At 43.2% G+C, this 27,573-nt stretch overlaps 1 protein-coding gene across 1 annotated transcript; it reads left to right on the forward strand.

Moving 5' to 3' along the window:
• On the forward strand, positions 1-25,930 carry LY86 (lymphocyte antigen 86). The gene is made up of 5 exons (XM_037381011.1): positions 1-269; positions 13,554-13,640; positions 15,118-15,246; positions 22,232-22,284; positions 25,174-25,930. Exons 1-5 carry the CDS (start codon positions 155-157, stop codon positions 25,267-25,269), a joined length of 480 nt encoding a protein of 159 aa, XP_037236908.1. The 5' UTR covers positions 1-154; the 3' UTR covers positions 25,270-25,930.
• The last annotated feature ends 1,643 nt before the right edge of the window (positions 25,931-27,573 follow it).

Below are 27,573 nucleotides of genomic sequence, written 5' to 3' on the forward strand. Positions count from 1 at the left end.
GTTGTGGTAAGCTAAGGCTGCATTGGTTCACTTAACCCTTCTGCAGGCGTGACTGTAGTAACTCCTATCTCTCTTGGAGAAAGGAAGGAATACTTCCCTTCACAGAGGGTTAGCGAGAGACAGAGAAGTAATCTTGCAAGCTACTACCACCACCATGAAGACGTCAGATCTTCTCATCTTAGTCCTGCTTTATATCAATGCCAGCACAGAATGGCCCACGCACACAGTCTGCAAAGAGGACAACCTGGAAGTATATTACAAAAGCTGTGGTAAGATTTTTTATATTTCCATTTTCCTTTTATCTGGGCAACAAAGTTGTTCTTATGGATTGAGAGAGGCTTATAAACCAGGCAATGAATGGGAGGATTACACTCCCAAGCCAGCATTGGGTTTCACAGCTAGAATACTTTTAGTCTTTTAGTTATAGCTGGTTTGGTTGACACACACACACAAATCTAACTGCATTTAGAAGCTGATAATGAAGAGGACATAATGTAACCTAATTCAGAATAATAAACAGCTGTCAAAAAACCCCGTTCAGCATGAAAGGGATGACTACATTTTTTTTATCTTGAAGTTAGGGAAAGAAAAAAAGAAAGAGGGATACCCTAGATCTTTATTCTTTACACCCCTGGACAAAACAGCTCTTCAATGCACTGATCTGCGTGTTTCTAATGGTTGTGGTGAGGGTGTATTGTGTGCTCTCTGTCCTCCCCACTTGGAGTGACAAGGGACCCAGCATGACAGTGGGAAGGATTCATGTTCTCCACCCCTGCCACTGTGCTAGCCAGGTACTTCAGCAGCAGCACTTAACAGAGGCATTTCCAGGACAATAGGGTTTTGCTGTTCTTCAAATCTGTAGAGAAGAAAGCAGCAAGCACGCAGCATTGGAGTGACTGAAAATGAATTCACTGAATTGGTGCCTGCTTTCACCTCTTGCTTTGCTGGCCTTGTGCCTCTCCTATTGTGATCTGCTTTACAACTGGGACAAAGGGAATTAGATTCACAGACGCCTCATTCATTTTCCGCACGTGATGTGAAAAGCGATTCATGGTAAATGAGCACCCTAGAGTTGTTTTTCCAATTCATCCTGATACAAAGAGTTTCCCGGGGGGCTTTTTCTCCCCTAGCTTCATGTGGTTTTGCACACCCATTAAGATAAAGCCAGTGAGGGACAAGAGAAGTAGATAAATATTTGTAATGCTATTCTTTACTGGCCTGCTCCCAGGAGACTAAAGTCAGGCTTCACATATTATAAATGTGTACACTGCATTAGGAAAATATCTAATTAGATTTAATACAAGCTTTGGTATTACCTTTATTTAGTAAGAATTCATTGTATCAGTTATTCTGTTCCCTCAACAGGTCTCAGTTAGCATGAGATGCCTTGACACAGAGGCACAGGCTACAGTTGGAGTCAGTTCAAATGATGATGAAATTTGTCCTGCTGGGCATGTGTCAGTCAGGCATTGCTTCTTACTATGCACCCACTGGCCTAGCTAACAAAGTGCACCTTCTTTATTGCTTATGCATCACTTCTTTTGGTTTGCATACACAGAAAGGTAAGAGGTCTATTCATTTTGCAGGAATTCACAGTTTGAGGAGCACAAGACAGAGATTAATCAGGTCAGTCCCAACACTGGACAGTGGCTTTCGTTCTCCCAGGCACGGCTATGGGAGATGAGAAGATTGCACAGGCATGGAAACAATGTAAGAATTAAATCAGATTTCCATGTCTGAAGCCCAATTCCTACTCCCTTACAGGTCTGGTAGATTCAGTTATAGCAACCACCTACGGCTGCTGAAACAATGTTCTGCCCTGCCTTTTTTTCCAGAGGCTACCACATCTGTAGCATCACACAGGATGCGCCATCTGCACCTCTGTTGACCCAGCTCATAGCATGGTAGCTTGCCTAAAGCAGACAAAGTATAAAGTGTTTGGGGCTGAGCCCAAAAATCTACAGGTGGGGAGGATAAATCTGAGTACACTAGTCCGTACTCCCTTCGAGAAGGCACTGCTCTTACTGAGCTCACTGGCAAGCTCACAACAGCACCAAAGGTGTCAATCACCCCTTCAGGAAAGAGGAATATGTGTCCCCACTGCATTCACTGCAAACCACAACTAGATGGGCAGAACATAGCTTTGCTCTTTAGCTGTGTCCCACCAAGTGTTCTCAGGGGGGAACAGACCACATAGTGCCTGGGTTGACAAGACCCTTTCCAAAGAAACCTTCTCTAGACAGCTTTGCAATGTCAGCAAGCACAGAGCCAATGCTAGACAACTGCCCATAGTCTTCAGCTGTTTCAGGGGAAGACTGCCCTGCGTGCCCTCCAGTCTGAGAAGTCCCTGTGGTATTTCTGGCTCCACTGAATGTGCCAGAGGATGACACATTCTAGGGATACAGTGGCCACAGTGAGGTATCTAGTATGAAATCTGGGTAAAGGATTCCCTATTGGCTTCAAGGGGCAGGATTTCACTTCTGTTGTGTGTACTATAAACTCTAGGGTGTTACCAGTGAATCAGAGTTGAATCAAGCAAATTTAATGAATTTGAGAGAATTTTAGCCAAGTACTTCACAATTTTAACTCTGGAGCTGAATGCCCTCTATCCAGATAATAAGAGTCAGTCTGGCATTTAAAAAGGAGGAAGGTTCATTACTTTGCAGTTTATCAGATCCTCCCCATGCAGTAAAACTGTCTAAGCCAAAAATATGAGCTAGTATAGCCGTGATAAAGGTAGTAGAAGCTTAGGTGGATAACTGAAGCCAGACGGAGAAGCACAGCGATCTCCGTACCAGGAGCAAATCCCATTCCCGTCACAAACACGTGCTCTAGCTGCATCCTGCCCCTATAACGTGGAAGATACAGCATGCATCAAGCCCCCAGTCTCACTCCATATTCTGGATCCTATAGAAAGAATCCCCATTCCCCCCAGCCGCACCAGACTAAAGGTCAGTAACCAGGACCCCAAGGAATGCATCAAACAAGGGCGAGACCAAGACCCTAGGGATCAACATATATCACTTGTTAAAAAAAAAAAAAAGTAATCTAAAAGAAATCAGACAAGAATTCTTAGCAACTAATCCATGAGAGAAACTCAGGCTGAGACACGGGTGTCTAAAGTAAGTAAATAGACAGTATGCTGCTCTCCTCGGTGTAACCGAGGAGACATAGCACTGAGACAGCCTATAAATAGCAGAACATTTCCCATCAGTGCCACTCTTCTCCCAGGAACAAGTGACAAAAATGAAGGAAGATCTCAAATGACCACAAATCCCTTAGAAAACCTGGGCCGGGATCCTGAGATAAAAGCAGCGCAGGGTTAACATCTCCAACTGAGAAAAGAGAACTGTACTTGGCAAGTCTATGCAGAGACATGAAAAGAACCTGCTACCACAATGGTGATTCCTATCCCTTTAATTTCACAGTGATTCTTACAGTATAATGCTTTTGATCTTCCAGCTACATTTTTAAAAGGCAATTGTTTTAGGTAGGAAAGGCAGGAAGGAAACATTAGCAAAATGCCCTGGGCAGATTCGGTGCTGTCAGGCATCCACCTGAAGTGCAAGTGCAATACGTTGGAAACTACAAAATATACCTCCTCAATACATCTACAGCACCTGCTTCTAGCCATTCACATAAGCCTAATTGTCTTAATTAGCCATGAAAACATTATTACACGTAGTGTTCAAGTGGGGCCCTCTTCATAGGGTTAAAGCAGGTGACTACTGCTGCAGACCACATGAAAACATTTCCCAACTATTGTCACAGCTCTTCTTGAAATGTAGTCCGGCCTGCATCCACAGATCAGTGTTTCAGAATGCGGTTTTGTTGTGATCAGCAAACTCAGACCAGTGTGCTCAGTGATTATAAAGCACCACATTTAGATTAGGACCCTGGAGAGTTCAGAGCTGCCTGAAACGTGGATTCCTTGACTGTGCAGAAAGGTTACGGATAAGGCAGAAGGTTTTTTAGAAAGGGCCTGGAGAGCATCAACCATTAAGGACTTTATTTTCTGTGCATGGAGTAAATAACAGGTAATTTCAGGGATCTTCAGGAGAGTCGAAGTAGTAGCATTTGAAGATGGCACTTGAAAACATTTCCTAGGCTTTATAAAACACTGTTCAGACCACATGGGATTTTTTACTTTCACAGGCAAAGACATTTCCTAATGCACATCTGACTTTGCTTTTTCTTCTTTTTTCATCTGATGCAAGGTTAATAGCCATCATTTCAGGAGAAGGCAATCAATCAGTATTCATTTCAACCCCCAGAACCTAAATACAAAACTTGTAAAGGGTACAACAAGTTTCATATCTGCATATATATAAATTAAAAAAATAAGGAAACATATTTAGGGATACGGGTGGGTAACCATTTGCTTTAATTAACGTATTCTGCTAAACAAAGAAACAAGGCCCTTTGGTCATCTAGAGAATTATTTTTACATGCCAGTGCCTCTTCCTGAACAGAGTAAAGTCAGACTGAACTTAAGCCCACCGAGTTCCATGACCGCTTGCATAGCCCCATGTCACACTTCAAGCAGGGTCATTTCTATAAAGCTTTTTCCTGCCGTACATTGGTACAGTAGGAGAGAGCAGCACTGCCTGCTTCAGTATGAGCTTGCATTTACAGATAGAGAAACTCACTTGTATTGCTTTTCTTTAAACTTGTGAGCTCAGGTTTGGATCTCTGTTAAAATGGCTCCTTGAAGGCAACAGGGTTATCTGGTGTAGAACCTGCTCTGGGCAGATAGTGCAGTATAGACACCCTCCTGTTACACTCTGCTTTGAGGGAAACTTTCCGTGCTTTAAAAAAAATAAAATAAAAAATGAGACTGAGAGACTGGTTAGGTTATAATCCTCTGATCATTTATCTGTCCATGCTGAATAGTTTCAGTCTTTCTAGGGTCCCTCTCACACGCTCAACCCATTACAGCCTTTATCCTACATACTGAGAGATCAAATGTACTATTTCTCTTAAAATCTTCTTTTTCCTTTTTTAAAAATAGACCTGTAACACCCATCCCTGCTCAATCAGCAATACCAACTTGTAAACAACCCTGCTAAATTGTCATCATTGCAGAACTAGTTTTATAGGACATCACTTTCTGGTTTTTATTTCAACCAATGTTACTAGTCCTTTTTCCTCCCTGGCCACACATTTATATCCTTTAGTTAAAGGATCTAAGTAATCCGATAGCTTCAGCTGGCAAAGAAAAGTCTGCAAAAAATTCTCACCTCATGCATCTTCAGGGCAAATGTTCTTCTAGACACTTGTTAAAAGAAGGTTCTTTTTCCATTATTCTTTGGCGTTTTGGCAGACAGATTGAACCAGGTGCTTCTCTTGGACTTATTTATTTATATCGCTCAAGCAGTCTCCAGCAATTGCTTCTGCTTCTGAATTATTTAAAGCCACATAACACCAGCTCTCCTCTGATCTTTTGTTGCACAGATCGCTAATGGGCAAACAATCAAAGAACTTTAGAATTTCACTTGAAAAGATTTTGTTTGTTTGCTCTGTCCAAGCCATCTTGCTGTCATAGCCTTGCTGCTGTACTCATCTGGTATAGCTTACTTATTCCAGGGGGAAGGCCAGATGTTGACATGCATATTTCTGGCACCAGATCCTAACAAACTGAAACTATCATCAGAATCAAGGTAGCATAAATGTAAGTGCACATGCAAGTCATCCTTCAAAATTTTGGTCCCTGCATGAATTAAAACTGTCTATTTAATTCTCCACTTCATTAGAGAGGATTAAAACTTCCTTCTCCTACGTGACCTCTTAAGGTGGTTCTGATTTTATTCTACCTCTTCTTTCAGAGAGGGAGAGTATTAGTAAGTTTAAAATGCAAGTGGTAAGGAGATGCAGGAGACTTTCATATCTCCAAGGTACTCTGGCAAAACCATTAGGTTCAGCATCTAGACTTTGAACCATTTAGCAAAATCAATATTAATGCTTTCACTGAGACTAGTAGTGGAGAGAATTAACCTCAGCTGAACTTTTCTCACCACGCTTTAAATTTTCCCATCTAATTTAGTTCTCAGAGTTTTCCGCACAGTGCACATTTCTTCACCAAATCAATGAAGGTCCTACATCATGGACTGCAAAAGAGGATTGTTTATGTGTGACAGCCCCTCCTGCTTCCCTCCAGCTGCTACATCTAGAAGACTAGACACCTTTTCCACCTATTGCCTTTTGCCACATCTTTAGTTGTGGCAGCCAGAGTCACTAAGGCATCACAAGCAGGAGGGGTGACAGCCCGCAAGGCAGGCCATAGGAAATTGTGTTCTCCCATTTGGAAACAAATAGGAGAGAGACATCCCTAGAAAACTGCATATTGCATTACAGTCAAGAAGTACTGTGAGCAAGGCAGAACTGTCATTTGCTGCTGTGTGCTGAACTGAGTGGAGGGAGCAGTCTAATATACTAAACAGATGTCACAGCTATAGGAACAGTTTTCATGGCAAGTTGAGATTAGCTCCTGTATTACATAAAGTAGAAATTACCAAAAGGCATATTCACTGGATGAAGTCAGAAGCAAGAACAAACCACAGTTGCTCATAATTGCTCCAGTATAAAGCTTTCTGTGTAAGTACCTGAAGCACTGCTAGGCTTTCTTGGCATTGCCACATCATCTCATCTAGAGCTGTCATCAAGGCCTCAGAGTGGTTCTGGACCCTACAACGCTTAAAGTTTACCAAAGAAAACAGAATCAGGTTCTCGCAGCAATTTAACATCCATCAGCAAAAATACCCAGAATAATCTAAGAAAAATTGACATACTTCAGAAGAACCCATAAAAGGACTTCAGCGTTATTGTGTGTTGGTGTGACTGCACCAACTTCAAGGAAGCTTATGGTAACCTAAAACTAGGGAGAAGCAGTGGTCCTTCGGAACAAATGATGTCCAAATACCCTGTACAGAACTACCACGTACCGAATCCAAAACCTTTGATCTGTCCCTGATTCCACTTTTAGACTCAGGAGAGCTTCAATTGGCCAAAAGCTAGGATCTTGAAAGCTACCACAAATTAATTCAGTGCACCAGTTTCCTCTTCATTTGAAGATGGATGGCTCCTGTCAAATAACCCAGCGGTGATGGGGCAGGAGGGAACCCAGCTAGTTTCCTCAGCAGAGGGAGCATGCCATTCCAGCTATAGCTTACTGTCACGTTCCTGCAGTGGATTTCAGCTCATCCTGGGAAAATGGGAACATTTAGCCCATTTATATGCTGCTGCTAACTGTTCTGTATAATCAGCAGTAAAGCCTGATATCCCAGAGCATGGCATGTGTCTAACAGTAGGGCAGTTTCTAGTAATGTTTGGTTCTATTTCTGACACAAGTCTGCAAGTCTGTTGTGAATCCCCAGTCATGCTGGCAAGCACTGATGTCCAGAGATCTCTGTTGAGTACAGCAGTATAAAGAATGATGAAAAAATGCACGAAGAGAAAAGAGACAGATCTGATTAGGAATACAGGCAGTTACAGTATGCATCTTACTCATGCAGCGCGTGTTTTCTTACCAACAGAACAGGGGAACAAAGACTTTCTCTCTCTAATACATTCCCTGCTGGGCCCAAATTGATGCAGTATTTTCTTGTTACACTGCTGTAGCTGAAGCCTGCCCTGCCTCCCTTTCTCTCTCAAGCTAACTAGGACAAATCAGGATTATCAAATACAAATACAGATCTGTACGTGCTATTTCTCAAAGCCAGCATCTTTCAGTTTTGTCTTTTTAAAGAGGCTTATACAAAGCTTTGTCATACCACACAAAGCACAGAAACCTCCCTTTTCCAAATACCATCACTGGCAAAAGCAAGGAAAGCCTCCATGAACCTTCAGAACCGGGCCTCCCCGAGCCCTGGCCAAACGCTCTAACAGCCTGCTGTCAAGAAAGGTGGTTCAGGCAGGAAAAGGCAGTGAGGCTCAGGCCAAGTCTTCGGCGAAAGGCTTTATGCATGCTGGTGACACCCTGTCCCCAAACACAGCCCTCCAGCTGCAGAGAGCCCCCTCACACCTGCCGTCTTTACAGGGGCTTCCCTCCAGCTATCACACCACCAGCCTCCTCACCCAGGCCACCAGCAGCTCCACGGCGACAGGTGGCAGCTGGGGTGACCTCAGCCTGGTACCAGGCCAAATCTCTTCTCCATCTGCCCCACTTCAAACCTTTACTTGTGGGCTGAGCCCCTCCACCATCTGCTCTTCACAACCCAAACATTACTTACGTTGCATTCAGTGCCCAGCAATAAGTTGGAGAAGCTACCAGCTTTCTGAGTACTGTTTCTGAATAGTTTTCAAATTTGGACATCAGTTTATAATCAGAAATGAGTTTTTATTGAAAATAGCAAGAGGCAAAGTCTTGTCCTTTATTAACTCCTTTTGTAAGCATTGGAATTGCCTTGCTCCAAACCAGGGCCATAAATACAGTCAATAATGCCTGCTCCTTCATCTAACCAAGCAGTATGTAATTGCTCTTTAATGCAAAGATGTGTTCAGTATTCTTGAGAGAGGAGTGGAAATTATTTAAATATTGCATAGACACTTTTTCTTTTTTAAGCCGTATTTTAAGTTTCTTTTGCTAGTGTTGTGGGGTTTTTTAGCTTATAGATTATACTGTGACCAAATCTTCCGACTTTCCTCTACAGCCGCATAAGTTTTATCAGAAAGGAAGCAGAGTTATTCTATTAGACATCTCCAAGACCTTCGGGTTTAAGTAGACCTCAGATCCACAAGTTGAAAGCTCTGTTTGCAAAGGGGAATTGCTACAGTCTGCACCTCCAGGACATTAAGGATATGTGAGCTGTAATCTTCCCTATTCCTTCACCTCCATGTTGCCTAAGCAAGCCAGAAAGGTACAGGAGATAAAACATACCATGAGTTCTGCAAAGGAGAGCAGAATGCCTGTCCAAACTAGGCAAAAGCCTGGAGCGGGTCATGTCTGAGGTGAGTGTCTCGGGATGAAGCATCCTCCTGATAAACTAGACTCAACCAACACAAGTCTCACAATTTATTTTGCTCGCCCTGAACAGAGGGTCACCTGCTCCGCCCTACCATGTCTGGACATGGCAGTGGCATGCAGTGAAGGCAGGCCCAAAGGGAAGTTCATTAAACTGAAGGTGCTCAGGGAAATCCAGATGCACAACCGGAGAGCTGCTAATTCACCGGATGCTTCTTCCTCAGTACCTTATAAGTAGATTGCAGTGTCAAACATAACCTTGAGCATTCAGGTTAATTTATTTAAATAGACATTAAAGGGAAAATGTTGAGTGAATACATAAAGCCTGACATCCCAAACAGTTCCTCATTCTTTCCCTCTCCTTTCATCACCTTGAATGTTGTAAGGGCTAATGATTTAATTTTATTAAGAGCTTTGAAGGTGAGGAGTGTTGGGTGATTACTAAATATGTTTCTTCCTTGTGCTAATTTCCAGCTCCTCTAGCACTGGTCTGTCCTTGTATGACCCTAACCAAGTGCAGCTATGTCATTACATTCACTTCTGTGGCTCATCTGCTCCTAAAAGTGGTATTTTGAAACACCCAGACTTACCAATTTGCAGAGTCTCCTCACCACTTCAAGACTTACAGATGTGGACTCTTACACAAAACGCTTGCCTGTTTGCTGCACCTATTCACTCGTACCACTGATTTTCATGCTTATATGGAAACAATGTGATTTTAGAGCAGATTCAGATGAGAGTAAAGCCAGTAGAGGATGGTTAACAAGATGGGGGAAGGGAGAGAAAAGGATAAAAGACAGAGGCTGTTGTACACCAGCCCAGAAAAATTCCTATAACAGGTGCTGCCCATCTGGCCATGCAGTTTCTGTAATGCCCAGCTAGTCCTCTAGCTTCTCAGGCTCTGAGGGGCACAACCACAGTGGGTTAGCATGTTCTCATTCCCAGCTGTCTGCTTCATCTTCGTGCTGGAGATCGCCTCCCAGAGCACAGGACGCTGTGGGCTGTAAGGGCAGACTCAGCTCACAGCCCTGTGGCTTGGTGGACACCCACGTTCAGCAGAAGCATGAGCCAGTGGTCCCACAACTGCAATAACTGAGACATGAAAGTGTGTTGCCATCTGTTGTCCCTGTTACTGGGGTAATAATCTCCATGAAAGGTACAAGGCTTGCAGCCAGGAAGGTCACATAGATACACTGCTGTAAATTATGTCTGAGCTAATTTACCTATGAACCTTCTGCCAAGAACAAGAGCAGGAAAAGAAACTAGGAAGAAAAGTTCAGGAACTCATCTGAACTTCTAGGCTGTGCTATACATGTCTACTCAGTCTTGTAAAAAAACCCAGCCAAATTCATGCCTGTGAGCACCTCACAATAGTAAGCCAGGCTGAAATATTGCACTCTGGTGCCACTATGGGTTGTATATAAGGAAAACCACATACGAAGCCAATATGTCAATAAATCTCTACCAGAGTACATAGGTATGGGTGACAGGGCAGGTGGGATGTATGGGGTCCGCTGGCCACTATTGCCATCGTAAGTGGTGATTCAGTGGCAATGTGCCCAGGTACAGCCAAATTTTACCCTCTCACAAAGCAATGAATGTGCTACAGAAGCCAGTTTTCAGCGAGCGATGTCCCATTCAGTGCTAGATAAAGCATTAACACAACATCAAGTTCAAACACAGGTCCTAGCGAGATCTTACAGTGCATTGATTGTTTACAAAAGCCAAAGACTTGCCTTTTCCTCAGAACACTTGCCTGAAAGATTTAGAACTGTCTAGACAGAAACTTCAGTCAAAATCCTGCTCCCGGGCACCTTCATGCTGGCTATAAATACATTGCAGCCCAAGACCTTCTCACTAGATGGGGACACAAAAAATGCCCTTTTTCCCCCCAGTAAGCAGATTTTCACTGATAAACCTCAATGTGTTTGCAAAATTGCCAGCAACGTTTAAAGTGTTGGTAATATATCAAAGCTGAACTGGAAAAGAAAAACTCTGCGATCAGTTGAAGAGCTTCTAGCTTTAATTATGGAAGAGGGAGCAGATTGAAGGGAGTGGGTGGAGGGAAGTCTAAGAACATACAGTACTGTGCACTATGAAATGTTGCAGGGAAGTGGAAGGCTGAAGGGCAGCCCCACGTATTTTAGAGATTTAACAGTAAATGTTATTGCTCTGCACATGTGAAAGACATAACATGTATTTTTTTCAGTCTAACTAGCTCACTTCAGACTGAGGCAAACAAGGAAGAATAAGTATTAAACCTCCATAAGAGAGAGACAGTGATTCAACAGTTGTGCATCTGAAATGAAACACAAATGGCAATTGCCTGGAGTTATCTTTGCCACACGAGGGACTCCTCAACATTTAAAGAAAGAGGGGTATGGCACACTACCTTATTTTACAGTGCACAGCTGAATTTATGAACATCTTCACTTATCAAATGGTTAAAACCCATTCTTTTCTTTAATTTCCTTTTAGCAGCAACCTTTCCTACAGACATGTTTTAGAATCCAGACTCCCTGGCACCACAGCTTTAACAACACAGCCATCCTTGCAACTCATTTCAGCAGGAAGCCCCCATGTACACCACAGTATCTAAGATGTTGGATTGCAAAGTCATAGCTGGAATTTCCACAGGGAGATAGTCAGAAAATTAATTGGGGTTTCTTTTGCCAGTGGAAAAGTTTACATTTCTCAGCAACAGAGTAACGACACAAAATCCAAGTGCTCTTATTCACAAATTTTGCTGGGATTTCTCATGTGAGTGCTTCCACACTCTCTTCCACTCTGGGGACCAGACAGCACCTCTGTGGATACACCAGAATCCTATGTTGCGTCACTAGTGGAGCAGTAGAAGACACCTATGGCTACAATGCACCAAGAAATATGTCATCTGGCAAAAGAGCTCAACCTACAGAAAAAAACAAACATGCATGAGACATCTAAACTAAAACAGCGCTGAGGTCAGATTCATTGTAAGAAGCCCATGCTTTCCAGAGAAGCTTGGATTCATGAACATCCTGTTTCCATCCAAACAGTTACTGATGAGAAATTTTGAGCTAAAAATTCGACTTGGAGCCCAAGTACCACAATTTAATTTTTTGACTAAAGCACATCTTAGTCTCTGAAAAAAAGAAGAGCACCACGTACATTGCAGTGCCATTTTTGACCATAGGTCACTCTGGAAATTACAGAGCTGACAACTTTAGTAATTTGAAAACCAGCACTGTTTGTTGCTCTGAATCTCAACAGCTGCTTCCTGAACCTAACCACACCACACAGAACAGAAATGAGAGAGGCTCTTGCAAAAGTCCAGAGAAAAGAAGAAACCAAGCCCTGAGAGGTGGTAGAGACCAGAGGGGAAGCAGGCACAACGGTCCTGGAGAAAAGAGAAGTTTGACATGTTTTCTGGCTGGAGCAGGAAACTGCTCTCCTACCCAACCACAAGAGCCTCTGAAGCTGCAACAAAAAAGTGGCAACTGATAGGAATATGGAAAGGGAGGAAAGATAATCCTCTGGTGCATCACACTTGAGCCAATAAAGAACTCCAGGCACTAACTTTTTGTCCCAAGCAGACCATGCAACTGCAGAGCCTGCTTTAGTGATGTGGAGGACAAAAATCCAACACAGGGACCCAGATCTGTGGCAAACAGCATTGCCTTTTACCTCCTCCTTTAAACCTGGAGACTCAAGATGGTATGTTTCCAAACTAGCCAAATCTTTCGCAGCTAGCCACAGCTCTGGAAAACACTTGCACATGCTGTTGGTTGTGGCAGCTGAGTTGTCAGTTGTCGCTGCCACCTGTCACCAGAGAGCAACACATTGGTAAGCCTTAAGGCACACCACATGGAGTGCCATGGAGGCTAGCAAGAGAGAAGGGGGAAGGGGAGGGGGGGAAGCAATTATGTTTGTACAAGGGGTTTGGAGCTTAATGCAGAGAAAGGGGTACTGCAGGAACTGGTGAGAGCCACATTTATGTCAGTCATCACCCTTTGACCCCAGCTCTGCTAAAGCCTTCCAGAAAGGGAGAAATGTAGAATATTTCCTGGGTTAGAAATATCACATGATGGTGGACCCAGCATGAAATACTGCAGGATCTCAGTTACACCATTTTATTTTCATTTTAAGACTGTTCATCCCACTTTAGGATTCAGTTTCCCAATCACCCTCACCAAGACATCTTGTGATACGAGTGAATTAAAAAACATCATCGTAACCAATTGCTCTTCAGTGCCGAGGAAGGAACGGTGATGTGCAGAGCCTGGGAAGAGCAGCTGTGCTAGGACTTCACAGTTGAATGAGTAGTGGCTACCCACCACTGTGGGGAACTTGCTGTCCCTGAACTTGGCTCATTTTTCCACACAGCAGGTTTTAGCCACATATAAGCTGTCATCTGAATGTGCTTCAAGTGGCAGGAAGGAAGAAGTTACATATTAAACACAGGGTATGGGAGCTTTGAGCACATCATGGAGAATTTTTAAGGAATATCTAATATGTTTTTTACAACACTTCTATATTTTATTGTTTTCTTCTATACAGCCAGTACCTCATTAAAAATACAACTTGTTACCCACTGCTTTCTGTCTCCAAACAGATCCTCAGCAAGATTTTGCTTTCAGCATTGACCGTTGTTCTGATATCGCAACCCACACCTTCAACATCAGAGGTGCAATAGTCCTAAGTAAGCGAACTACTATCTTCTCACACCATAAACAGGTAGCACATGTGTGAGTGCTGGTATTAAGAAGTAAGGGTGACAACCTCCTATAAAATATGAATGGTTCTCATTTCTGAGAAATTTCAAGCCCCTGTGCAAGGCTACAGAAATGTCAGCTCTGTTATCAGCTCAGCCTCAGACTACATGTGTCATCCTAAGCAGGTCATAACAGCCCTCAGCCCCTGTTCCTCTCCTACCCTTCATTTGTACATATGGATAGCCAAGGTGGGGGCTGCTCTAGAGCTTGTCTTCACAGCTAAGTCTTCTGGGCAAGTCTTGTTAAATGAGACAGCTACAGCACCCATGCCCTTGCAGCAGCACCAGCAGTGCTCACCAAATTGCTAAGGCTCACCTTTCCAGGCAGGAGACTGAAGGGACTCCCACAGAGCAAGGTGTGGGCACCTCTCTGCCTCTCCTGGGCATGCAGAGAAGCATGCTGGGGGAGCGCTGGGGAAGTGCTAGCCTGAGGCAATGCAGCCATGCCATCAGCTCACCACCTATGCTAGCTGAAATTGTCATTGTACCCTTCAGCACTTGACTGATCAGCAATAAAAGGTCAAAAGCAGAACTGCGTTTGAACTAATGGGCTGGGTGGGCAAGTTATCAGCCATACCTTGCTTTGTGATCTTTGCACAAAAGCCACCTTCTGGCAACCCTGTTGGCCCCAAGCTCACCTAGAACCTCTACTACTAGAGCATAAATATGAGAGCTCTGCTATATGCTCCTGGTGCTGAAAATAAGTTTGCGTGCCAAGTGCCTTAGGGCTTGGGAATGCTCCCTTGCATGCAAAAGGTTTCCCTCCTGTGAGACATGCTGCCCTTTTGCCTGGGGAGCATCAGTTTTCAGGTGGCTGCAAAGTCAAACAAGCCTGCAAAAATCACATTACAGTCATTTGCAAATACTTTTCCGGTAACTCCGAGTTGGCCCTCTAAATCCAAATCCAGTAGCCTCACTGGCTGTATCTATATTAGCAAGCCAGGCACAAGCAAGCAGCTTCCCAGTACTGGCAAGCTGCTGTGCTGGTCTTTGGCACAGGCTGGCTCAGGCCACCTAACGTTTTCCCAAGCAGCAGGTACAGGCCATGGGTTGCCCCCAGGGGTCCACTGGACATGATCCCTCTGCTAGGCTCAATAGAAAGGAATGTTTAGATGTATGCACGCAAGATTTACTGTAACAGTTGGCCTCCAAGTCAAATAAACTATGCCCATAACCATTCTCTAACAATAAAGATATATGCTATTATGTCCCCTGTCATATACCTTAAGGAACTTAGAGACCTGTTCCAAAAGCATGGATTTCTTATGTATCGTGAGTTCTCAGTGAAGAGGAAAACATTCAATGGCTTAAACAGCAGAGGGGAAAAAATTGAACCTCTTAAAAAGCAAAGTGAACCTGTTTACCCTTGCACTTTCTCTGAGCTCTCCTTCTGCTTTCTGTGTAGGACACAACATCAAGGAACTGTACGCCAAGGTTGACCTGATCATAAACGGGAAGACCGTCTTATCCTACTCAGAGGTGCTCTGCGAGCCGGGTCATTCTAAACTTATTTTCTGTGGAAAGAAGAAAGGAGGTAATTTAGGCAGCACTCTAAGTGTTTGATGGCTACTGAATACTCCAAGCAGGATGTACCTGCTGTGCTGTTGAATGCACCAATACATCGTAATGTTCTGTTTACTTCAACAGCATGTTAATGGATGACAGAAACACAGTAGGACAGAGACGTTTTAATTTCAGAGCCTGCTTTTTCCCCTAACCTGTTCGCTTGCTTTTCTTTTAATCACAGAATATGGCATGCATGTGGGATTTCAAGTCCATAAAAAATAACTGTGGTAACGTGACCCTATCCAACAGCAGAGACGTTCATAAGCCTTATTTATAGCCACATGGTTGTCATGTGAGCAAGAAGTATGACAAAAATAAAGGCCGGTTCTGTAAAAGAAATGGCTGAGCAAACAAACAAGCCCTTCTGAACATGTTCTTCACTATTAAGCAAGTAATACTTCCTGACCTTAAAGGCAATTCTTAACTCACTTTAAAAGGAGTTATCCTTGGATAAGGATATTTGAACCAAGACACCATTTGATATCATCTATAGTTTGCATCTTGTTTCTGCTCAGCACTTGCCTATGCAACAGTCAGATGACTTCAGTTTGTGCCACTCAAACTGCCAACTGGTGCAGACTTGCACTAGTTGGTTTACCATGGCATTAGCTGCCCCCAGAAAGCAAGCATCTTTGGTCCCAGGTGAGCTTGGGCACCTCAAGGTCTCCTCTGCCACGACCCAGGCCAGGCAGTGCAAAACTGGAAATGCTACGCCCAGAAGACCTATGGTCTGTCTATGCCTCTGGACTGTAATAGCCGCATGTCTTAAATAGTTATTTTGAAATCCCTCTTATGTCACGATCACCTCTAGGCTGATTTTACAATAAACAGGTAGAGTTGCAAGGAAGTTTCAAAGTTGTTAGAGCACCAGTTAGTTTCAGAAGCTCTGCTTTCCTTCCATTCACATCCTGATAACACTGCAGTAATTCATGTGCAAGGGCTATGAGTTTAAAGACCATGCACAGCGCTACTGCTAAGACAGCCCTTGGAAAATTATTAAGACATTTCACACAACATAGAAATATCACAAAGGATAATAGAGAAATGCTGCATGAGCAACCAATTATGCAAATCCTGGAAGCCAGACAGACAAAAAATTCAGAGGTTTCTTCAATTGTGCATTGAATTACAAGGGAAAAATAACCACACACACCCACAGACCTACTGAAAAACCACCTTGTTCTGATGAAGCACTAAATAACATCCTTTAGAGAATACATTAAGAAGCAGTCAGTCCTGAGCTGAGCACAAACTGCTATTCACACATGAAGCCACAAAGCCAAAACCTCCTGGGATTTCCAAGTCCCTTAATCTTAAACTGACAGGTGATTGTTTCTACTAATTAAAGTACATGATGATAAAAAATATATAGTTGGTTGTTTAAATAATACTATATATCTTCATATAGAAGCCTCTGTAAGTTAGCACAAGGACCGCTGCCACACTCTTTAATACACACGCTCTTGTTCAGTAGCTGTTTTTATTTAGTAATTAAGTCACAGTGGGAAAGAAGTGAAGTTTCTCAGACTAAGGTTCAAACTGAAAATGTGGTATTTCTTAATTAGTTGACATTTGATTCTAACCTGTGTTTTAGGACACAGAATTGAGCTAAAGACCAATTTGAGGCAATTCAGCACAGCCATAATTTACCATATTAGCACAGCTGTAAATCTGAGCTATGCAGAAAGGACGACATTGTGAATGGCCAAGTATGAAGCCTAGCAAAGGTACAGAGGAGCAGACAGCACTTTCAACTGAAGCTTTTCATGCAAAGCCCCCTTTTCCCTGTTTTAAAGGCAGTATTTCCAACATCTGGCCAGATCCAACATGAGTTTATATATAGTTCCACACAGAATTTGCTTACCTCCACATGGGGCCAAAAATTGCTTGCTCCTCCCTCTCCCAAAATGAGACTGAACGTAGTTCTGCTGCAGGCTTTGTTGGTACTCTCAGTCATGTGGACAAGCAGAGCAGAAGTTACAAGGAAAAGAGACTTATAACAGGTGGATGTGGTAAAGTCTTGGGTGTTTGGGGTTTTATTTTAATTTGCTCTCCTATAACGTTACATTTTTGCCATGACTGGGAAAACTTCAGAAGACTTAATATAGCCAGAGGTTTCATGACCACCATAATCATATAGTATTTACTATTTATGTTAAGCAAAGGTCACATCTGACACTGCTCACTGGGACTCCTAAACAGGATTCCAAGATCTTTTTCTTTGAGCTATATGCCTATCGTGAAGTTGTTAGCTCAAAACTTGCAAGGAAATGGGTCGTTGTCCATTTAAGAACAACAACAACAAAACTGCTAAATTCTTTGTGGCATAACACGAATTCAGGTCTTCCTCTTTCTTAGTAGAAAATGTGGATTATTCCCCATTTCCTCCAAAGAAAACAGTTGCGTAAGATTTAACAGATTTCCCAATGCAATCACTAAAATCAGAGAAAAAGACCTACCAGGGCAATATTTAGCAATGTGCCAACCACAACTTGCAGGCTTAAAGAAAGCTTCCTGACAGAAGACAGTTGCATCCTCTGTATGCCCACAAATTTTCTTTCAGGCCCAACTGCTGAAGGCACCATCAGAACACTTACACAATTCCTTGTGCACACTCCCAACCCACAGAGAAACTCCTCCTTGCTTCAGACCTCCATTCTTTACATTATTACCTCTTTTAGTAGGTGTTACAGTGAGCAAGTTCCTAAAATAGTATTTGTGAATAAAAGTAGAGAACGTTACATGAATTACAGAACTGGGTATCACGCCGAGAGCAGTTTAGATACATGTTTCTGAGAAAGCAGCTACACCACAGAGCTAGGCCTTTGGGCTGACTAAAATGCCAGTTTGCTTAGCCCCTTCATCTCACTTTTTCCTCCCCAGTAAAGAGAGTGGATGTTTCTTACTGGGCTATGTATTTATATACATTTTTCTCACTCAAGTATACATCTATAGCTGGCAGTTATTCATATCATTCCTACATCCCTAAAACTCACAGAAGTTGTGTGTCAGTTGCATGGGTGCAAGATCATGTCCCAGAACAACTCCAACATGGAGCATTTAAGTTCTAAAAAGATTTAAAACATAGAAAAAGGAAGAGGTGGGTGCAGATGTACAGGGCCTTTATATAGTACTAGAGTGTGAGAACATATAAAGATTTTCAGTGCAAGGAAGATTTGAGAAAGAGGAGTGAGAATTTCATTATAGGTGTTTTGTCAGGAATGAGAGGCATCTTCACGATAAATGATAACCAGCAACTTGAAGTAATCCTCAGGAACTTCTTTCTTACACATTTGAAAGCTCTGCTTCAGACTGGAAGCTACTAGAGGCCTGCTCACTGGCAGGGAAAAGGACTAAGTTACTTTTGGTAGAAACAACAGCAAAAGGCTGCTACAAGCAATACAATAACAACAGCTTGAATCAGTGGTACATTAGAAATGTTTTCCAGGATGCTTTACGGAAATCACTTTCAGTTAAGTCTTTAAGAAAAAGGGTTGAAAACGGAAGGTGGGCTGAAAGCACGTCACTGATGACAGCATGCTTGACAGATACCATCACTTACCAGCAGACCAATAAAGACATAAGGGAATTTTTAATTGGAAAAATGCCCTCCTGATTTATGCCATTCCCAATGTTCATACATTTTTTGCAACTACATCTGTGCTTGCTCTAAAAAGACCACAGAATTCTTTCAATGAGCTCGGCTCAGTGTTTGTGACAGTTACACTTACTGCAGCAGATGTGTTCATCCTTTTTCAATGTAGAAATGCAAAATTGTATGAATATATGGAGAAAAATGTAAACGAAGGATGCTGTAATAAACTACAGTCCTTAGAGCCTTGGAGGATGTTTACGCTTCTGGAATTATAGCAGAAATCCTCATGTGAGAGGAACATTGAAGGGGCTTTGAAAAGCCTGATCCAGCCAGCACAGGCACAGAGGAGGTTGCCATGGTACAAAGTGAATATGAACGATAAAATTCAGCAGATCTATGGATCCATATTATTTCCTGGCACGTCTCAAGTAGCTGAAAATGAAAGCTGCCTGTGCTTTCCTATCAGGACATACTTTCAAAGCAGCATAGTCCTTTCCCCCCCAACTGTTGAAGTGAGAAAGGTCACAAGAGTTTTCTAGAGGCCTGGTTACAGAGCCACAGAATAGCTGAGGTTGGGAAGAACCTCTGAAGCTCAGTCTAACTCCCACCTACTTTAAGCAGGGCCACCTACAGCCAGTTGCCCAGGACCGTGTCTAGGCAGAGTTTTTAAATATATCCAAGGATGGAGACTCCACAACCTCTCTGGGACACCTCTGCCAGTGCTCAGTCACCCTCACAGTAAAAAAAAACAAAACCAGAAAGTCTTTCCTGATGTTCAGAAGAAACCTCATGTGTTTCAGTTCGCACCCACTGCCTCTTGTCCTGTCACTGGGCACCACTGGGAAGAGCCTGGCTCTCTCCTTTTTACACCCCCTTCAGGGTGTACATATTGACATGCTCTCCCCTAATCTTTCTGTTCCCTAGGTTGAGAGCAGCTCCCAGCTCCCTCAACATCTCCTCAGTGGAGAGACATTTCAGCCCCTTAATCATATCACTGGCCCTTCACTGGACTCTCTCCAGTAGCTCTGTATGACTAATAACTGTGAACCACTGTAAGACTTCTGGTAAGAAAAGGCTAAACAAGGGCAATGCTGAAGTAAAGCAGCAAACATGGACCTCAGACCAGACACACAGCACCTAGCTCCACCTATACTCCAGCCTGTGAGAGTGACTCCATTAATTATCAAGCAAAGGCACAGTTACCACACATCAGAGCAATCATAGATAACTTCTCGGAGAGTAATGAGGCAGTGTCCTAAGACTGCTTTCATCTAGCTCTGATGTAATTATTACTTTGTCACAGCAAAGTGTATGGGAGGGTGGGATGGGGTGCTGGGGATAGCTTCTACCTACACTGAAGGAGAGATTAGCATTGCTATAATTTCAGAAGCAAATTTATGGCCTGATGACTCCTACTTAATTTTAAAATACTGGCTTTGCAGAGCTTAAATGCTTGTATCTGTACGTTTAGGTGAGACCCTAACAAGCCATGTGATCCAAGAGGAGTTGCCGTGTCCCTTATGGAGAAGGACTTTGGAGAAGGCTGATTATGCACAGCCCAGTTTCCTCTCCCCTCTGCTGCCATCCAAGATCTGCTAGGCTCAGAGTTGACTGAAGGAGAGACAGTCAAACAAAGTTCTCTGAACGAAAGGACACACAGACCATAAGCCACACCACTGCGTGGTCCACAGCCCCCTGAGGGGGCAGCTCACAATATGGTTTAGCACACATCAACACACATACAGCTCAAGTCCCAAGGGAGTCACTCAGCACCCAAGTTCTGCAGCCTGCAGTGCCTTTAACTCCCTTTTAGACTCTAATGAAGTTGTGAACCGAGAAGTGGGTTGTACTGTATTTTTAAAATTCTTGAGTCACCGCTCTCTGCAGTGGAGATGTGTCAGACTTCAGGGCTTTTGCTTTGCGCACAGAAACAAGCAACAATGGTGACTGCTCTTTGAAAAGGACAAGACTTCTTGGTGTCTAGGTGAAGTAGCTAGGGATGCTGTTACAAGCCAAACGTACTTGCTCTATTCTCTGTTTTGGTATTCAGGTTTTCAGGGCAACACTGAGAAGTTCTGCATCTTCTCCACCTCCCAAGATCATCAGGGCATTACATTTAACAAATTCCTCATTCATATAAAGGTGTAGAAGACCAGTGATGTCTCAGGTTTCTCCTGTTCTTTTTCTAGTTTATTTTATAGTCATTATTCTTTCATATAAATTTCTTACAAGGCATTGAATAACATTTGACAGCATGTGTGGGGAAGGCCCTCTGTGGACTCTTTTCCAAGTCAGATATCTACTGCTTGGTGGAATGGACCACATGACATAAAGATGTTACAAACCTTTTGTCCAACATTTCACAAGAAACAGTTTAAACCAGCACAGTGAGAGTGGACTAAAACAACTCTCTAGAAGTGACAAGCATCAAGATGCCAGCACATACTCATATAAATATGATGAAACACTTACTCCTCTGTCACTGTCAAAGTAAAGAGTATTTCATGACACCTACAGAAGAGAATCCTTAAACAGTTTTTAGACTTTTCCATGACTTGTGGAGGGCAAGTTGTGCAAGAAATTCTGAAACATCCTCAAATTTTATTTTCAGTAAGTCTGCACAGTTTGGCCCAGTAAGCTATGAAAAAGTAGGAGGAACTGCAGAACAGCTTGCTAATTCTGTCCATTAATGCCAAAGTTGCCCTTTCTTCAACAGCAAAGAGCAAGCATGCCTTGCGATTAGGGAGATGAGGATTGGAAGGTGGAACTCCTGGGCTCTATTCCAGTCACCAACAACTTGTGATGGCTTCAGTACATCATGTAACTTGGTGAACACTCCCTCAACAGCGAGATAGACATGTTCTTATTACTTTAAGGTCATGTTCAGCAGGCAGTCAGAAGTCCACACCTACAGAAACACTCAGCTCAGATTGTTTTTTCTTAAATTTAGCAAAGCAGTATATGGTTGAACTATTGCATCTGCAGGTGTTTAATAGATCATGCTAAAGGACTTGTGTCCAGCAGTCGCTCTCCCCTTTCTTTTCCCCATTTGCAGGATGCAGGCTGACATAGGAACACGCACCCAGCTGTGCAAAGCCATGCCCCCCTCCTCCACTCAGACAGAGGCTGCAGGTCCTCCTTGAGCCCAGACTCTGCCCTGCTTTCCCCGTAGGGCAGTACGCATCCTGACATTTCTCTCAGAAGGGCTGGGGCAAGACTATACAGAGCACCTTGCAGTTCCGTAACACTTGTCACTGGTGCACTTCGAAGTGCTATTACAAAAATGCATCTACAACCAGTTGCCTGCTTCCTTCACGTGTTGCATGTCTAACTACCCGTCACTATTTTTGCTTTTCAGAACACCTCTATTATGAGGGACCAGTCACACTGGGAATCAAAGAAATCCCACAGGTAAGTTGATCACAGCTGTACTCCGAAGCAGAAGGGCCTTCTGGCTGAGGTATGATCAAAGGACTACCAGCAATCACATCAGCGTATTCCAAGCTCCCACAGCTGGCACACTGGATCTGATAGTGATTACATGACTAATCATTTTCAATATGACCTGGTTTTGTTTAAAGCATTCGAGAGCCGCCATTGTCCAGAAATGGACAGGTTTTCTTAGGACAGCTGAATCCTTCCACCAGCACTAAGTCAGTTCTTTAGTAGACTTCCCCTCTATTACTCTTAAAATAGCAACAAAAGAAGCAGCTCCAAGGGACTCCTGAGAGACCAAGGCTGCAATTCACCTCACTCCTTAGTTGGCTGAACAATTTGGAGAAGCTCATTCATCCTCACTGGCTATAAAGGAAATTTAGATACATAACTGCAATTATATGTCTTCCAGCATACAGATATGGTGTTAGATACAGAGGTCTTCTTGTACTTGCAACTGAAAGTACAGCTTATTGGGCCGAGAACACTTTCTCTGGACTTATGGAGCCTTAAAACAAGAAAATAATTTCTTAGAAAGGTGAGAAAACAGGCGGTACTTTAAGCACTGCTCTGAATTTCCTGGTCATCCATTACAGATGCTGTTTATAAGCAGTCTTCTCCATACTCAGCTAAGTCTCCTTCTAGAAGGTCAACCAAATCACATTGCGAAAGCAAGAGAGGTCTGAAGTGCTGAATGCACTACAGTGTCTCTTAACTGAGCACAACATGAAGCTATATTTGACCAGGAAATAACAAAGGACCTTTAGTCACATACATGAAGAGACTGAAGGGAAGAAGGTAAGATCTGGATCATAAAAGCATCTGGCTGAGAATGTGGTGAAGAAAAGATCATGGTCAGCACTGCAAAAGCATACAGTTCAGGTGGTCAGTCAAACACTCCTTGGATTACTCACATGGAGAAGCACAGCATGAGCTCTCAGTTCCTCAGCAGCAGACACAAAATCTATGTCAGAGCTTCACAGATGAGGTCTGGGGCCTCCTTAGCACTGGATTGGTCAGGTGGAGGAAAAGGAGAAAACAGGATCAGAACAGGGATACAGAACAAAGACATGAATCTCAGAGAGCTGGGCTTGCCAAGACCTGCAGAGGTGATAAGAATAGCTGACTTCTGGGAGGACTGAGCCTTTGTAACAGCTACTGTCTCTTGTATTTCAGTCTCCCCTTAGTGATAGCAGCAGCCACAACCTTCATTTTCCAAGGCTTTCACACAGGGAGCTGGGCCCCCTTACGCAGGCTGTTACAGCACCCTGACCAGCCTGCTTCCCCAAAGGCTATGCCTAGAGATGCTGTGTTGAGCAATACCTTTTGATGTTTCACACTGGAGCACCCAAGCTTCTGTCAGTCAGCAGGAGCAGCTGTACTACCATACCAAGGAACAGGTCTTTAGACCAAGAGGAAGCCCTAGAAACATCCACACAGAGCAGTACAGCTCCAGTTCTGGGAGTATTAGCTGAATCTGGAGCCAGAAATTTTAGAATGTTCACAATCCTCCTTTAATAAGAATTTTTACCTATGAGCAAAAAACTATTCTGGAGGAAGAAAAAAAAAATCTAATCATTAACAAGCAATCATAATGAGTTATTACAAAATCCCTTCCATGAATGAAACTATAAGCTTTTGGACAGCTAACATCCATGTGAGAAAGGGAATAGGAAGCCTTTTTTGTCAATTAATCAGGCAAATAACACCCTCCCTCCATGCCAGCAATAAGGAGTTATTCCATGCAGCAGTCATCGTCTGCTCATTACAAAGAACAGCCTCATCTGAACAGCCTGAAGAACGTTTGCACAGTCCACACAGCGATTACGACAAGGCTGTATTCTCATGAGCATGTTGCCACTGGGTATCTCTAAATTGGATGTTATGTTTAACCTGAACCTCTCTGTGAAGACACAGGCCGTTTATTGCTTTAGAATTCCATGGTAAAGGGAAAGTGCCGAGAAAGCCGACTCATTCTAGCTGTGACTCCTTTTACTCCACAACCAGAAGAGTTCTGAGCAGGGCAAGAGCTTCCTATGGTTCAAAGCCAGGAAGCCACTATTGCCAAGTTCTCCTATGCCAGGTTTTGGTCCCCTCCACGCTCCAGAAAAAAACAAAAAGAAAACCCACAGTGCCAGCAATCTACAGTGAATTAATTCTAGCTCACCTCTTTGTCCCAATTTAAGTGAGCCTTGTCACCTCCCCTGCCCAGTGCTTATTCTCCAAGTGTCTGGAGAGAGCAGTTTCGACCAATGCAAAAAAAAGTGTGGCTTCTTGAAGGTTGAGATTTTTTTGCACTGCATGATACAAGTTGTCCCCAAAGCCTGAATTACGAGTAGTTTTAACTACACAATTTGAAATTGAACTATCTCTGGTTCTATTATATAGGAATTAATCACAGACTGAGTCACCTATACACACACATCCCCCAAGGTGCATGCTCATAAAAATTCTTATCAATAACAATGTACACACTGAACAAGAGCCAAGGAGGAGAAGTGCCAGACAACCAAGCACCTCTTCCAGTTACTAAACAGCACAGGCCATATTGTGCTTGCTCATGAGAAATATGAGAAGTTACACAGATTCGAAAGTAATTTTTATGCATCAAAACATTTTGTTCTCCTTGCACTGTTTTAATTTTGAACTTGTGCTGTCAGCATTGATATCCCTGATGAGAGTCTTTTGGCAGAAAATACGGGCAAGTCCTTTACCAGTTCTGAAACATTGGGACAGGAAAGGTTTTGGAGGAACTTGATAGGAAAAGTGTTATTCTGTTTCTAAGAAGAGGGCTCCCCCGTAGAAATAGAAGCAGTCGTATGCTACTGATGGGCTAATCTCTTGCTTTGTGTTCGTCTCATGCAGGGAGATTACATTATTTCAGCAAAGCTGACTAATGAAGATCACGTCACTGTCGCCTGTGCCGATTTTACTGTGAAAAATTATTTAGACTATTATTAGCAACAAATCAATTTCAAGAAAGCTACATACATACAAATACTACAAAAGCTATTCAAGCCAAGTGAGCTGCTTGCATGCTACAACGATTCTGAAGGAAATAATCCCCACGCGGTGGTTCTGATGCTATTCATCTTTATGATTAATTATTTTCAAGAAGTCACTAGACCCTCTAGTGGTAATTTTACCTCTAAACAAACACTGTAACCCACTTATTGCTTCTAATAGGTACAGCTGCAAATAGAAAGTATCCAATACCAACATTCTCATCTTAGGATGAAAATAGCATCAGGCAGAACAGGAAGAGCCTAAACATCTTTTTTCAGTAAGTTACGGAGGTATTCATTTCTAGCACAGGCTAAAGACTGTTTTCATATGTATCACATATTATGCAGTTACAGCACTCAACATTTTCAAACTTCTCTGCAGCCTGTTTGAAGCTTTCACTAGTATAGATTTTGTTATAACCACAGAACAAGACCACATAGGATGAACATGGCTTTTTTCCAGTGATCCACGTCCTGCCACTAGATTCATATCACAAGTCTTCTGGAATCTACCTGGAATTTTTTGTTTTTTAATGTCTTTTAAGTGATATGCGAATCATTCTGTACCTAAGCTATGTGCTCTTCTTGCTTCTCAATAAATTCATAATGATAGAATATTTTTTTTTCCTCACTTTTCTTCATGATTCTAGGATCTATCCAAAGCTTAAAGGGGGGAGGGGAGGGGGGGAAAAGATTGAGGGAAACAAGTTAAAGGAACACTTTTAAAAATATGAAATATCAGTCATGTTGACACACATTGTACATTAGCAGAGGACAAACTGTTCCTTGCTTTGAGCACAAAGCCCCAGGAGAGCTAAACACAAATTACACTTCCAGGTGCAGCACATCCCCAAACTTTCTCATTCCAGGAGCCTTTGCAGCTGGCATAGTCGATGGGTAGGTAGATAACCAAGCACAGGGCAGCACATGGGATTAGGATTTATGGGCTGGAGAGTGCAGAGATCTGTTTGGGAGACTCAAAGAATAGGAGAAGGATCAGGAGCAAGGTTGAGATTCAATTTGGAAAGGTATGGGCAGGAATCAGAGCCACAAGAGGGTCCTGGAACTGAGCACAGGTCTACAAAGGATGGTAAATGAGCATTGGGCTGCATGCCCCATCTTGGAGAGGTTCAGCATGTACAGCTAGGCCAGCTGTGGCTCACAGCTGGCCACACAGAAGCTCTGACATATGGCCTCCATCCTACACACCCACAAGCTGCGGCTCAAAAATTCCTGAGCAGCAAGAGCATCCCTGCCGAACAGATGACCAACTCTGCAGAGCAGCCAACAGCTAGCGGCAAGGGATAGTCCCTTGCTTGCCTCCCATGCAGTGAAATTCTCACCTGCCGTCCCAGCAAAGGTGAACAAGTCTTTGAGGCCTGACTTGCATCAGAGAGGCTTACCACTGCTGAACATGAACCAGCAAGTGCCACAAAATAAGATGGAACATGTTTAACACACTGCAGCTTCAGCCCATTTCTATTACACCCTGATTTGGGGGGTGGGGGGTACAGTGGGCAGGGGGGAGGGGGAAAGAGAGAGAGAGAGGGCTGAAGGGGTTCATCACAGCTTTGGCCACCACTCCTCAGATCAGGGTTCAACTCTAAACTGCTGATGCCATTTTGGAAGCAGTTCATCCACATCACCTTCATTGCTGTGTTTTAGGTCTTCATAACTAATAAAAGAGTATCACAATACAGACAAGCTCAGTTTTTTCTCTTCACATCAGTAGCTTTTTAGATTCATCTCTCTCCCCATAATTCCCATGAGATACCAGAAGAGCAATACCACGAGAAGCAAATAAAACTGGATTCAGCAGCAACACTCACACAAGAGTCCACTTGCTCAGCTCCATTCCACCACAACCACACAACAAAAGTATGACTAAAACCCAAATTCCTGCCACCAAGCTTCTTGGTCTGTTATCCGATGAAAGATTCACCAGATTAAAAACAAACCCAGTGCCAGTTTAAGCACTTCTACTTGAAATTTATCCCACAATAGCCAAGATAATCTTAGCCAAATTCACCAGGCTTCTTATACCCTGGGGCACACCTGGAGGGACCTCAAGACCCACCACAGCAAACAAGCCAGCTTTGGCCTTCACATGGTGAAGGGGCTCCCCTAGAACATCTGTAGCAGAAGCTGCTGCAGGAGGCCTCAGCTACCCAAAAGGTGGGAATTTAATATCCAAAGCATCAGACTTCTGGCCCTTGAGATCTTCCATCATGGAGCCCTCATTGCCCAACTCACACACAGG

This window comes from Falco rusticolus, chromosome 3 (assembly GCF_015220075.1).
Source record: "Falco rusticolus isolate bFalRus1 chromosome 3, bFalRus1.pri, whole genome shotgun sequence".
In the NCBI taxonomy this organism is placed as follows: domain Eukaryota; kingdom Metazoa; phylum Chordata; class Aves; order Falconiformes; family Falconidae; genus Falco; species Falco rusticolus.

Excerpts from the sequence above, each read along its gene's own strand:
- LY86 (XM_037381011.1), top strand. The coding sequence starts at position 155 with ATGAAGACGTCAGATCTTCTCATCTTAGTCCTGCTTTATATCAATGCC. Across the intron at positions 270-13,553 it reads AGTATATTACAAAAGCTGTG|ATCCTCAGCAAGATTTTGCT; the intron begins GTAAGATTTTTT and ends GTCTCCAAACAG. Across the intron at positions 13,641-15,117 it reads CAGAGGTGCAATAGTCCTAA|GACACAACATCAAGGAACTG; the intron begins GTAAGCGAACTA and ends CTTTCTGTGTAG.